This window comes from Ammospiza caudacuta, chromosome 22 (genome assembly GCF_027887145.1).
Source record: "Ammospiza caudacuta isolate bAmmCau1 chromosome 22, bAmmCau1.pri, whole genome shotgun sequence".
In the NCBI taxonomy this organism is placed as follows: domain Eukaryota; kingdom Metazoa; phylum Chordata; class Aves; order Passeriformes; family Passerellidae; genus Ammospiza; species Ammospiza caudacuta.
In genome coordinates this window covers 6861741-6873768 of record NC_080614.1, presented here as the reverse complement: position 1 = coordinate 6873768, position 12028 = coordinate 6861741, and the positions used below count along the sequence as shown (strand labels likewise).

Genomic DNA, 12028 nt, shown 5'->3' with positions numbered 1-12028 from the left:
CCCCGTTCTGCCTGAACAGCCAGGACCGGCAGCGCACGTCGAGGGTGCCGGAGGAGCCCATCTTTGCCGCGCCTCTTGCATGGGCGGGCGGCGGGAGGGAACACCCGTGGGGCCGCTACACGAGGCCGCGGACAGGCAGCTGGGAACGGTCCGCTTTGGGGTCCACCCGGACTTGCACCGGTGCCGGTCCTGGTCCCGTCCGCCACTCCGCAAAGCGCGGCTGCCCCAGCAGGGGCCGAGGGGAGCGGGGCGGGGGTCCCGAGCAGCGGGCAATCGCCGCGCCGTCGGGCGGGGCGGGCGGAGGGGCGGCCCCGGGGGAGGGAGAGGAGGAGCCGGCGGGGCCGGGGGGCGGCGGGGCGGGAGCGCCGCACAGTGCCAAGCGGCGGCCGGGGCCGCCGGGGCCGGGGCCGCCACCGGGGCCGCTGGGGCCGGGGCCGCCGCCGGGATGGCGCTGGAGCGGGCGCTGCAGGCGGCGCGACAGGGAGACGTGGAGGCGCTGCGGGGGCTGCGGGCGGCCGGGCTGCTGCGGCCGGGGCTGCGGGACGCCCTGGGCGCGTCCCCCGCGCACCACGCCGCCCGCGCCGGCCGCCTCGCCTGCCTCCGGTACCTGGCGGCCGAGGCCGCGCTCCGCGGGGACGCGAGGGCGCGGAACGGGGCCACACCGGCCCACGACGCCGCCGCCACCGGCAACCTCGCCTGTCTCCAGTGGCTGCTCACGCAGGGGGGCTGCGGCGTGCAGGTGCGAGCGGGGGCGCGGGGGGCGGCGGAGGGGCCCTCGGTGGCGCGGGCGGCCGGGGAGGCGTTCCGCGGTCCCGTGTGGGTGGCGGTGGCCGCGGGGACACGGTCACGCGTGGTGCTTTCCACCCTGCCGACGGCCAGCCGGGGTCCGTCCCAGCCGGCACGGGCAGGGCTCCGCCGGGCATAGCGGCCGGCATCCCACGGACCCGGAGAGTCCCCGGCATCCCGGAGGGGCTCAGCCGAGAGGGCAGCACATATTGCCCGGGGCTGCCGCGCCCTCCGCGGTTACACAACGGCGGGACCGCGGCGGTAAGCGGCTTGCCCCGGGGCCGGCCGAGAGTTAAAGACATGTGACGGCCGAAGGAAGAGGAGGCGGCGGGGCTGGGAGAGGAGATTAATCGGGAAGGAAGGGGTCAGCACGCATCGGCGACCTCCTGGCCAGGGGCCAGCGCTACCCGCGCCCCACCGAGCGCGGAGGGCAGACGGGCCGGAGGCACGGCGGGGCTCGGCGGCGAGTTCGCGGTTAGGGGATCCGAACAAGGAGGGCATTGTGCTGCACTCACTGTGTGCGGACGCAGGCCCCTGACGGAGGCAGACACGCCGGTCCCACGGTCGCTCCGATGCTCTGTGCTCTTGCTCCGGCTCCGCTCCGTACGGACGGAACTCCACCCTGTCCGCCCCACCCGCCTGGCACCAGCTCCGGGCTGGGGGATGCCCCTGCGGTCCCCAACCCCCTTGCCGGAAGGGCTGGTGCCTGGCACTGACAGCCGTCCCACTTCCTCCTGCAGGACACAGACAACTCTGGTGCCACCATCCTGCACCTGGCAGCCCGCTTCGGTCACCATGAGGTGATCGAGTGGCTCCTCCGCTTCGGAGGCAGCGACCCCACGGCAGCCACCAACACGGGAGCGCTGCCCGTCCACTACGCCGCGGTGAAAGGGGATTTCCCTTCCCTGCGACTCCTCTTGGGACACTGCCCCAGGTAACTGCTGGCAGCGAGACAGGGTCTGCCGGAAGGTTGGCACTCACCAGCAGGAGCGGGGTTAGTGGGAGAACGGGGTGCCGGCTGTGCCCCCAACCCTCCCTCCAGCCACCGGGCAAGGTGCCAGCACTGGGGACGAATGCTGCAGCCACCCTGGTCCCCCAGCTCCAAGGGCAACGCGGCCGCGTTATCAGGCCGGGCAGGCAGCTGCACCTTCTTTATGGCCCAGAAAGAAAGGGAGAGGAGGAGAGGGGCGAGCGCTGGCAGAAATATTGTCACTGGCCGCTGAGTCGGCTCCTGGCGCGGGGCGATAACACAGCCGCCTTTGTCCGCCCGCTGTTATGTAAATGGATTAGGCTGACCGCCGAGGAGAGGCTGCTCCCCGCGCCGGAGACGACCTTTCCGCTTGCCCAGGTCCGTGGGCATTGCTGCGCACGGCAGCCTCTCCCGGACGGCTCCGTGGCGGCAGCATCCCCTTTTTTCCTCCTGAGCGGTGCCCGGGGCCGGGCTGGTGCCCCCGTTACGTGGCACAGCAGCCCACAGGGCCCGCGATGCCGGGCCTGGCCACGAGGCCGCAGCAGGTGATTAGGTGGCCGCTAATCCGATTTCCTGTGGTGGGCAGAGGCCACTAGAAATAACCCAGAGACCCAGCCAAAGCGGAGCCGGGGGGATGCGCTGTTGCTCCACATTGTCCCTGGAAGGCTCCAGGGTTGTGGATGGGAGGGATTGCACAGCTCTCCCACATCCAGGGAGTCCTGAGGCAGCGGAATGTGAACCAGCACTCGGCACCCCTCTGTCTCTGGGTGCCACAACACCAGAGCTCTGCATCTTCTCCTCAAGGCAGAGCCACAGAGATCCCTGAATCCCTTGGCACTCACTGGCCAGAGCTGTCCCAGCCCCAGTTCTTTATCTCCTTGCCCCAGGTGTGCCAGCTTAGCCCTGAGCACTTCTGGGATTAACCCCTGCAGCCCAAGCCCGGCCCCAAACCGGTCACTGCTCCTGCTCGACGCCCACCGTGCCAGCCCAGGTGTGGCACGGCGTTCGCATTGCCTTTCACGCCGCTTGCCGGGGTTGTTCCGCTGCTGTCACCGCCTTCCCCCTGAATTATTTAGGGCTGGCCCTGCTCCCAGCCCCGCGCCTGCCCGGAGGCTCCGTTACAGCTGCGAAATCCAATCCGCGGTGCCGCTGCGGGATGCTCCCAGCCCACCTTCGCATCGCCCCCGGCAGCCGGTGGCCCAGCATGGGGGCTCAGCCATCTGCCAAAGCAGTTTAGTGGCAGTGCCCGAGTGGCTTAACCCCTTCCCAATTACTGAGACATGGGAATCAGGGACTGCCCCTGTGCCTGAGCTCCTGCTGACTCCAGCACCCCAATCTGCAGCTGCCCCAAGCCCCATCCCCAGCTCGGGGAGCCCACAGGGCTGTGCCAGCCTGGCACTGCTGGGCACGGGGCAGGCACTCGGTGGCACGGCACGCAAGGGACAGCGGGAAGGGAGTGCTGGCCACAGCCCGTCTCACAGTTACAGGGATCAATTATTTAGGGCCTGCGATCGTTGCGATAACAGAGCAGAGTATTTATTGCTCTTCCTTTTTTAAATATTCAACAGGGTTGTTTTTTTTTTTTTTATGGAGCACTTAATAAAACAGCTTCCTGTAGGGTCGGGAGGCAGGATGTGGGAATGTGGGATGCAGATTATGGGTCTGTGGGGTAAAAGATGTGGGATTCAGGATTTGGGTTGTACAATTTGGGATACACAATTCAGGATGAGAGACACAAGGATGCCAAGGCCTTTTGGGGCAGCGAGGGGACACCAGCACCCAGCAGCTGGGCATCATGGCGCAGGTTGGCCTTTCCCCGCCGGCTCCACGGCCGGTGCTGTGTAAGCAGCTTACTTTAAAATACGACTAAATTGCAGTGTCCAAAAACAGCCGGAGGAAGGAGCTTAGCCTAAGCAGGCTGATTAACTTAGTGACCTCCCGCTGCAGCTGCAGCCACCGCAGCAGCACCGGGACCCATGGGAAGCCATGGGGTAGACAGCTCCCAGCCCTGGCACTGCCCTGCCTGCCCACAGCTGTTTCCCCTGCACCTGCCCATTTTCCTTGTGTCCTACAAGCCCCCATGTCCCTGTGTCCTGCCCGCCCCTTGTCCCACCCTTGGCAGCAGCAGTGGCCACAGGTGACGGGCGCTGTGCCCCACTTGCAGCACGCTGAGTGCCCAGACCAAGACGGGGGCCACCCCGCTGTACCTCGCCTGCCAGGAAGGCCACCTGGAGATCATCCAGTACCTGGTGCAGGACTGTGGGGCTGACCCCCACGCTCGGGCTTACGACGGCATGACCCCACTGCACGCTGCTGCCCAGATGGGCCACAACACTGTCATCGTGTGGCTGGTAAGCGCTGTCCGGGCACGGCAGGCCATGGTGGCAAAGTGAGGTGGCACAGGGCCCCAGTGCTCAGCCCGCCTGCCCACACACAGATGAGCTTCACGACGGTGAGCCTGTCGGAGCGGGATGCTGAGGGGGCCACAGCCATGCACTTTGCCGCCAGCCGTGGCCACGCCAAGGTGCTGAGCTGGCTGCTGCTGCACGGCGGGGAGATCACCGCCGACGGCTGGGGCGGCACGCCGCTGCACGATGCCGCCGAGAATGGCGAGCTGGAGGTGGGTGCTGGTGGCCAACAGGGTGTCAGGGCAAGGAGAGGGCCTTCCTTCCAGCCCTGCCGTGCGCCCCCACTCTCCCCAGTGCTGCCAGATCCTGGTGGTGAACGGTGCCGACCTCAGCATCCGTGACCAGGATGGCTACACAGCGGCCGACCTCGCCGACTACAACGGCCACAGCCACTGCGCCCAGTACCTGCGCACCGTGGAGAACATGGTACAGGGATCAGGGCGTGGGGAGCACACGGGGAGCACCGGGGCCTCCCCAGCCCTGCCCTGACCCCTGGGCTGTGCCAGCAGAGCGTGGAGCACCGCGTGCTGTCACGAGACCCCTCGGCGGATGGGGAATGCCGCCAGCCCGACTCGGGCATGTCCTCGCCCAACACCACGGCGTCGGTGCCCCAGGCGCGCTTCGAGGTGGGCTCCCCTGCCAGCACCCTCTCCAACTACGACTCCTGCCACTCCAGCCAGTCCAGCACCGGGGAGAAGAGGGGCGGCCCCCCAGGGGCCCCCGCCGCCCGTGAGTGCGGGGCCAGGGGGCGCGGGGCGGGGGGCGCGGGTCCAGCCCCCCCTGACCCCCTGCCCTGCGCAGGGGTGCCTGAGCCGGCGCTGGCGGACATGCAGGCGTACATGGACATGCTGGACCCTGAGATGCGGCCGCGGGGCCGGGGCCCAGCAGGCGAGGGTCCCCCGCCGCCACCACCCCCTGCCTTCCCCCCACCGCCACCCCCACCCCCCAGCACCCGGCCACCCCCGCCACCCCCTGGCTACCCTGCACCTGCGCCCCCCGCTGCCCCCCACACCGCTGACATCTACGTGCGGGCCAAGAACAACCTGCGGCATGTGGAGAGCCAGGCGCTGCGCCGAGAGGTACGGCCCCATGCACCGTGTCCCCTGCACCACGCCCCAAACACAGCAAGAGGGATACACCACCCGGGAGGGACATGCCACAGGGCACCCATCCATCTGAGCGGTTGTTGCCTGCACCGGGAGGGGACAGTCCCAGCCGGAGGCCACATGCGCTGGGAGGGCTGGGGCTCAGCCAGCAGTGAGGATGCAGCAAGCTGGGCTCAGTGAGGCTCTGGTGGCTCCATGGCACTGGGTGGGCCATGCACTGCTGCCATGCACTGGCTGGGGCACCGGGCAGCACCACGCCATGGCAGCCGCGCCCATGGGCCCGGCGATACCACAGGCACCATGCCGAGCTGGGCGTGGGCAGCTGCGCAGGCGGTAACCCGAGCGGCCGGCTCCGGTGTCGCCCGCGCCACAGGTGTCGGGTGGCACAGCCAGCGCTGCCAGGAGCTGAGAGGGCTCAGCCAGGCGTGCACAGGTAAGAGGGGTGCAGCCCTCCATGGCGGGCTGGGGGGGCATAAGGATGCAGTAGGTTTGGGGTCGCCCTGACCCCCTACCGTGGCTCTCGCCACCTCAACAGGGGCAGGATTCTGGGCATGGTCAGGACACTGGCAGAGCCCAATGCTCTGGGGGACAGGGCACATGGGATGGGGGTCTCAGCAGAGCAGTGTGTGCCAGGCACGTGGTGGGTTTGGGACCCCACAGTGCTTTTTGTGCATGGCCTTGGCTCCTTAGTGCTTACCAGGGCAATGGACTGCCTTGGGGAGGTGTGAGCGTGTGGCAGAGCGGTGCCACAGCGGTGTGGGTGCCCCATGGAATGGGGCTCAGCGGCACAGACCCTTGTGCCAGACCGGGGCTGGGACTGCCGGAGTGGGAGCCAGGCTTGGCACAATTCCCATGGCAGCTGCAGTAGGAAGCACTGAGCTGACGTTTGTTGACTTAGCTGGGGCTGGTGGCGGTGGCAGCGAGCAGCTGGGCTCGCCGTGAAAATGCCATGGGTGGAGGTGGCATCGGGGAAATGCAAATAGTGGGGCCCCAAGCAAGGGGAGCAGGGGCTATGCCACGATGGCACCCCGAGCCCAGGCAGCAGGTACAGCCCCCTGCAGCGCAGCACTCGGCAGCACAGCTCGCAAAGCCGCTGTGGAATGCGCCGGGGTGAGCTGAGGCTGCGCTGCTTGAGAGCCCTGTTCAGAGGGAGGTTTGGAAGCGGGCCCCAGCCCCGCGCGGGATAAGCTTCCTGTAATCCGCGGGGCTGGGGCTCGGCACTCCTGTTCCCAGGGGGTTATCCCGGGGGAGGCTTGGACAGGATCCTGGGCACAGCTATGGGGTCACAGTGCCAGGCACTGATGCCGCACGCTGCCAACATGGCACGCAGCCCCTGGTAGAGCCGTTTGCCGAACAGACCCCAGGGCACGCACCCGTTGTCCGTCCCAGCTCTGCATCTGCCCCAAGGCAAACTGGCACGGTCCTACTCCACTCCAGCCCTGTGCCACGGTCACAGCCGAGCACGGTGGGGCTGAGGTGGGCTCCCCATTGCAGCTGGCATCGCGTGACAGCAGCCCCGAGGGCCTGCGCCGGGCCGACTCCAGCAGGCGGTCAAGGAATTTCGGCAAGCAGCCGAGCACCGGTGACTACTACAAGCACCTGGGGCACGTCGTGGCCGAGCAGCCAGGCCCGCAGCGAATGGCGCACACCGAGGAGGTGAGCCCTGCCCCGCGAGGCCGTGCCCAGCTCAGCGGCACGGGCACCGAGCAACGCCTGCCCATGCTCCCTTCCAGGCATCACCCATCTCGACGGACACCATGAGCAATGGGGAGAGCAAGTCCGGTGCCGAGCTGCCGCCTCCACCGCCGCCCCCACCGCTGCCCGACACCGCCTGCCCGACGCCCCCACCGCCGCCCCCGCTGGCCGAGACTCCCGCCGGCCCCCGCCGCTCCTCGTCCTCTACGGGAAGTAAGTGGCAGGGTGCCGGGTGGGCACGGGGAGCGATCCTGGGCACCGTCCCGTTGGCTGCACAGTGGCATTGACCTCCTTGGCTCGTCTCCTCCCGCGGCGCTTGGGCCGCGCGGCTCCTGACAGCCTCTCTGTCCTTCTCTCCTCCGGTGTCGGCGCGGGGGCTCCCACGCCCGCTCGCCCCTGCCTGCTCTCACTGCTGGCCGCTTCTCTTCTCTCTTGTCTCGCGGTGGCCAAATCCTTCCTCTGCCGCGCGCCCCGCGCCGCCTCTCTGCTTCTCTCCCTAGGAGGAAAGGCGCTCAGGCAGATGAAGAGTAAGTACCGCGGCCCCACGCTCCTCCCTGCTCGGGGGGTGCCCTGGCGGGGGGCACAGCCGGACAGGCCCCGTGCCGCGCCCGCGGGGCATCGATGGCATCGATGGTGAACCCGGGCGCTGCCACCTGCCCGCCCTCGCTGCCGCGCGTCGCCGGTGCCACGCGGGACGCCGAGCGGCGGTGCGGGGCTGCCGGAGGCGCCAGGGCAGGGCTGGCAGGGCCGGGCAGCGGCGGCCCCGCACACACAGAGCGCCTTTGTTCGCGCTCAGCCGGCCGGCGTGACCCCGCCACGTGAGCGCCGCGGCCGCTCCCCCGGCGCTGAGCGCAGCCCGCGGGCTTGGCCGCTGCTCGGCGCCCGCTTTATTAGCGCCGGCTCCCGGCACCGGGGGGTCCCAGCCGGCGCTGGATGGCAGCGCGAGCGTCCCGCTGGGCCCTCAGCACCCGCAGCCCTCTGGCTCCGAGCGGGGCGAGCTGCGGGCGCCGGCCGCGGGGAGGGGGCTCTGCCTTGGCACGGTACCATGGGACTTTAGGGAGTCACGCATGGCTGGCACGGACGGTGGGTGCTCGCGAGGCGGGTGGCATGGCTGTGGGGTGCAGGTGCCACGCAGCCCTCTGGGCACTGGGCTGGCAGGGACTGTGGCTCAGGCTGTCGGTGCATCGCTGCCGGGAGATGCCAGGGGAGTGTAGGAGCTGTCCTGCAGTGGCAAGGCTGCCACCGGACACGGAGCCATCCCTCCAGAGGCACGCTTCTGTTGCGACACAGTGCCTCGGGGGCATGGAGTGGCATTCGGGGCTGGGGCCAGGCTGAGTGTTGGGGTGCCGGGGTGCTGCTGCAGCAGGGTGCCATGGACCCTGTAAGCTGCTGTTGGAGTGCTGTTCTTACAGATCTGTGGAGCTGGGATGCCAGGCTGTTGAGTGCTGGGGGGTTGCTCCACTGGGGTCTGATGGACCCAGGAGTTTGGTGATGTGCTGTTCCTGTGGATGCTGAGCTGGGTGTCTGGATGCTGCTTCAGGGGCTCCTGGATGGTGTGGAGGGGGCAGCCAGCCAGCCACCCCTTCACCCCCCTACCCTGCGAGCTGGTGGGGGATTCACAGGGGCAGGGAGATGGTGCTGCCGGGGTGCTTACTGCCCCTTCTGCCTCCTTTCAGGCACCAAGTCCTTCAACATGATGTCCCCCACCGGCGACAACTCGGAGCTGCTGGCCGAGATCAAAGCTGGGAAGAGCCTCAAGCCAACGCCACAGAGCAAAGGCTTCACCACTGTTTTCTCCGGCAGCGGCCAGGCAGGGGCCAACGTAGGTGGTGATGGGGGCCAGGGGAGCCGGCAGCACGGCACGGCACGGCACGGCAAGTGCCCACCGCCCTCCCTCCCTCCTTCCACAGGCAGAGTCGCCAGTGTCCTCCCCGTCACCCACCAGGACGCCCACCCCGCCGGCCACCCCCGAGGCTGCCGGGCCGCCGCGCTGCTTGGCAGGGGGCTCTCCGGAGCCGGTGCTCAACGGGAGCTCACCGGTGCCGGCAGCAGGCGCTGGGGCAGCGGCGGAGGTGGAGGCGCTGGTGCCCAGCCAGGACGAGCACGGCCGGCCCATCCCCGAGTGGAAGCGGCAGGTGATGGTTCGCAAGCTGCAGCTCCGCATGCAGGAGGAAGAGGAGCAGCGGCGCAAGGTAGGGGGGTCCCTCGTGCTGCGGCGGCGAGCGCGGCGCGGGCACGGCCCAAGCAGCTCAGGACCTGGCGAGACGGCGTGCGTGGCATTGCCCCCGGCTCCTGACTGGGCTGGGCACCACCCTACCTGCATGCAGGGGTGTCGCACCCCGGGGATGCCACACACGGCGGCAGCGGCGCGCGGGGCGTGCGGCACGGCCTCAGGAGCCCCTTTGCCCTCTCTCCCGCCGCAGCCTGGGAGCCGCTCGCCGCCCCTGTGCCGCGGGGGCGTACCGGGACCCGCCGGGCAGCCGATGCGGGAGGAGGACATGCAGCACCTGGAGAGGCAGCTGGGGAGCCTGCGGGTGATGCACGAGGCGGGGCAGCCGCTTCCAGGGGGGCCGCAGGAGGAGCTGCTGCCGCTCGCACCGCTCTCCGCGCCCCCGGCACCCCCCCGGCGCTTCGCCCTCGCCCAGCAGGACGCGCCCGCCCGCGGCAGCCGGTCCCCCCCGGTGCCGAGGAGCGCGGCCGCAGCCCCGGCCACCCCGAGGGGCCGGGAGAGCCCCGGGGCGGGGGGAGCGGGGGGCGGCCCCGGTGCCCAGCACGACGCCCGCAGCGAGATCCTGGGCTGCGGTGTGTCCGTCCGCAGCCTCAAGGCCAACTACGAGGGGCCGGGGGGAGCCCCCGCGCCTGCCCCCAGGGTGACCAAGCGCAAGCGGGTGCAGCCCCCTGGTAGCGCCCGCCGGCCCATCCTGGAGGAGGAATACGGGGATGGGGCGCTGCGGAGGAGCAGGGCAGCGCTGCCAGAGCCCAGCAGCACACATGAACGCACCAAGGGGTGCAAGGAGCGCGCAGTCTTCCTCTTCCTGGAGCACTGGAAGAAACGGGCGCTCTCGGCGGTGCCCGGGGAGGAGCGGGCACGGCGGCCGGGGAGGCGGCGACCGGCAGCGGGGCGGCTGCTGGCCCGCTGGAGGAGTGTTGCCCGCCGGGTCCCAGGGCGTCAGATCCGGCGGCTGAGCCGCACCGCGGTGCTGTACTGGCCCCAACACTTCCTGCCCTACGTCGGCGGCTCTCCCATGCCTCACGACAGCCTCCCGCTCGACCTCTTCATGCTGGGCTACTTCCAGCTACTGGAGATGCCCCTCAGCCCCGAGGAGCGGCGCTTCCGCCACCTCCTCTGCTATGAGATGTTTGACCGCCTGGGCACTCACAGCTGGCACCGCGTCCGCCGCTTCCACCGCACCGTGCTGGAGCAGATCGAGGCTGGCCACCGCCACTGGCTCGACGGCTTTGAGGACCTCGTGCAGGAGTTTTTTGGGGATGACCCCGTGGCAGTGGTAGAGAGCCTGGCAGAGCCCCCCAGCATGGCTCCGGAAGGGCAGGGGGCAGCAGTGCCGGTACCGGAGCTGGGAGAGTTCAGCGAGGAGGACCTCTGCCGCTTCATTGACCGCAGCTTCTCCTTCTGGAAGGAGAAGGAGGCAGAGATGTTCGACACTTGATTCCAACGAGATGCTGCAGGCCGTGCCAGTGGTGTGGCATGGGGCAGCAGCAAGCTCAGGGACAGCTGTGGGCTGGTGCAGGGTGCGCTCTCCTGCCTCGGTGGCTCGTGGTGCAGCTGAGCTTGGCAGAAGGCTGGGCGCTGTTCTGCGGCCCCGGGCCGAGGTTGCAGTGTGTGCCGCTTGCCGTGGCTGTGTGTTGTGTGGGAGGCGCAGCGGCGGGGCTGCGCTCCCCTCTGGTGTGGCGTTTGCGGTGCCGGGGCAGTGTGGGCCCCCGCGTGTCGTGCAATAAAGCTGTGGTGTGCTGCAAGGGCTGTGGCCACGCCACGCGCTCCTTCCTCCTCCCGGCGCCGGCGGAAGGTGGGCACCGAAGTGGGCACCGTCGGCGAGCCGTGTGCCGGTGAACCCCACCGGTACCGTGCCGCGGAGGGCGCTGCCAGAGGGATGCGGTGCCGCGCCCCAGGATGATGCTGCGGCCCCACGGTGCCGGCAGTGAGGGCGGGCAGTGCCGGTAACTCGGCTGTCTGTTGCAGGAGAAGGAAGAGGAGGCGCGCCTGGCCAGCATGCCGGCCTGGAGGAGGGACATCCTGCGCAAGAAGCTGGAGGAGGAGAGGTGAGCCAGGGTCGGGGGATGCTGCACCAGCTGGTGGCTCTCGCGGCTCTACTAACCCCAGTGTTCCCTTTGCCTTCGCAGGGAGCAGAAACGGTGAGTGCAGCGAGCCCCTTCCCTGGGTGGGCGGGCACGGCGGCCCCCGCGGCTCTGGTGACCGCGGCGCCCTGTGCCCTGTGCTGCTGAGCAGGAAAGAGCAGGAGAAGCTGAAGCGGGAGGAGGAGGAGAAGGAGAAGGAGCAGTCGGAAAAGCTAAGGACTCTCGGGTACGATGAGACAAAGCTGGCGCCCTGGCAGCGACAGATCATCCTCAAGAAGGGGGACATAGCCAAGCACTAGCCACGCCACACCGCATCCTGGCTCTTCGCAGCAGGAGGAGACTGGCAGGTCCTCCCATGGACCGCGACATGCTTCGGCACCCTCCTCCTGCCGTGGATGGCCACATAGCCCAACCCAGAGAACCCCTCCCCACCGCCCCAGGCACCCGTAGCCCCCCGTACCCCCACTCCCCGCTGCCGCCAGCCCACCGCTGCCCCGTGCTGCCCGATGCAAAGCGAGCGTGGGACGCGCGGCTCCCTGCGCCCCGCCCGGCTCGGCCGGGCTCACCGCACGCCCCGCTGGCACCACTCGCAGCGCGCTCACCCTCACCACTGCCCCTCCAGAGCCGCTCAAGGCCAGCCTCAGGCTCAGCTCTGCCCAGACCGCCTGCCTTTCCAGCGATTAAAACGATAAACCCCGCCAGCAGTGCCCCGCGCCTTCCTGGGGCTCCCCACAGCACCCCCCAGCCAC

General features: G+C 69.4%; 1 protein-coding gene across 2 annotated transcripts; it reads left to right on the top strand.

The window, feature by feature from the left end:
- The first annotated feature begins 445 nt into the window (after positions 1-445).
- On the top strand, positions 446-11783 carry ESPN (espin). 2 transcript variants are annotated; one of them, XM_058818652.1, is made up of 15 exons: positions 446-739; positions 1527-1720; positions 3921-4107; positions 4194-4376; positions 4459-4590; positions 4674-4848; positions 4939-5243; positions 6765-6926; positions 7004-7178; positions 7466-7492; positions 8642-8787; positions 8876-9157; positions 11164-11243; positions 11325-11336; positions 11431-11783. In XM_058818652.1, exons 1-15 carry the CDS (start codon positions 446-448, stop codon positions 11576-11578), a joined length of 2502 nt encoding a protein of 833 aa, XP_058674635.1. In that variant the 3' UTR covers positions 11579-11783. The 2 variants fall into 2 exon arrangements, with proteins under 2 accessions (XP_058674635.1, XP_058674636.1); XM_058818653.1 differs by lacking the exon at positions 7466-7492.
- The last annotated feature ends 245 nt before the right edge of the window (positions 11784-12028 follow it).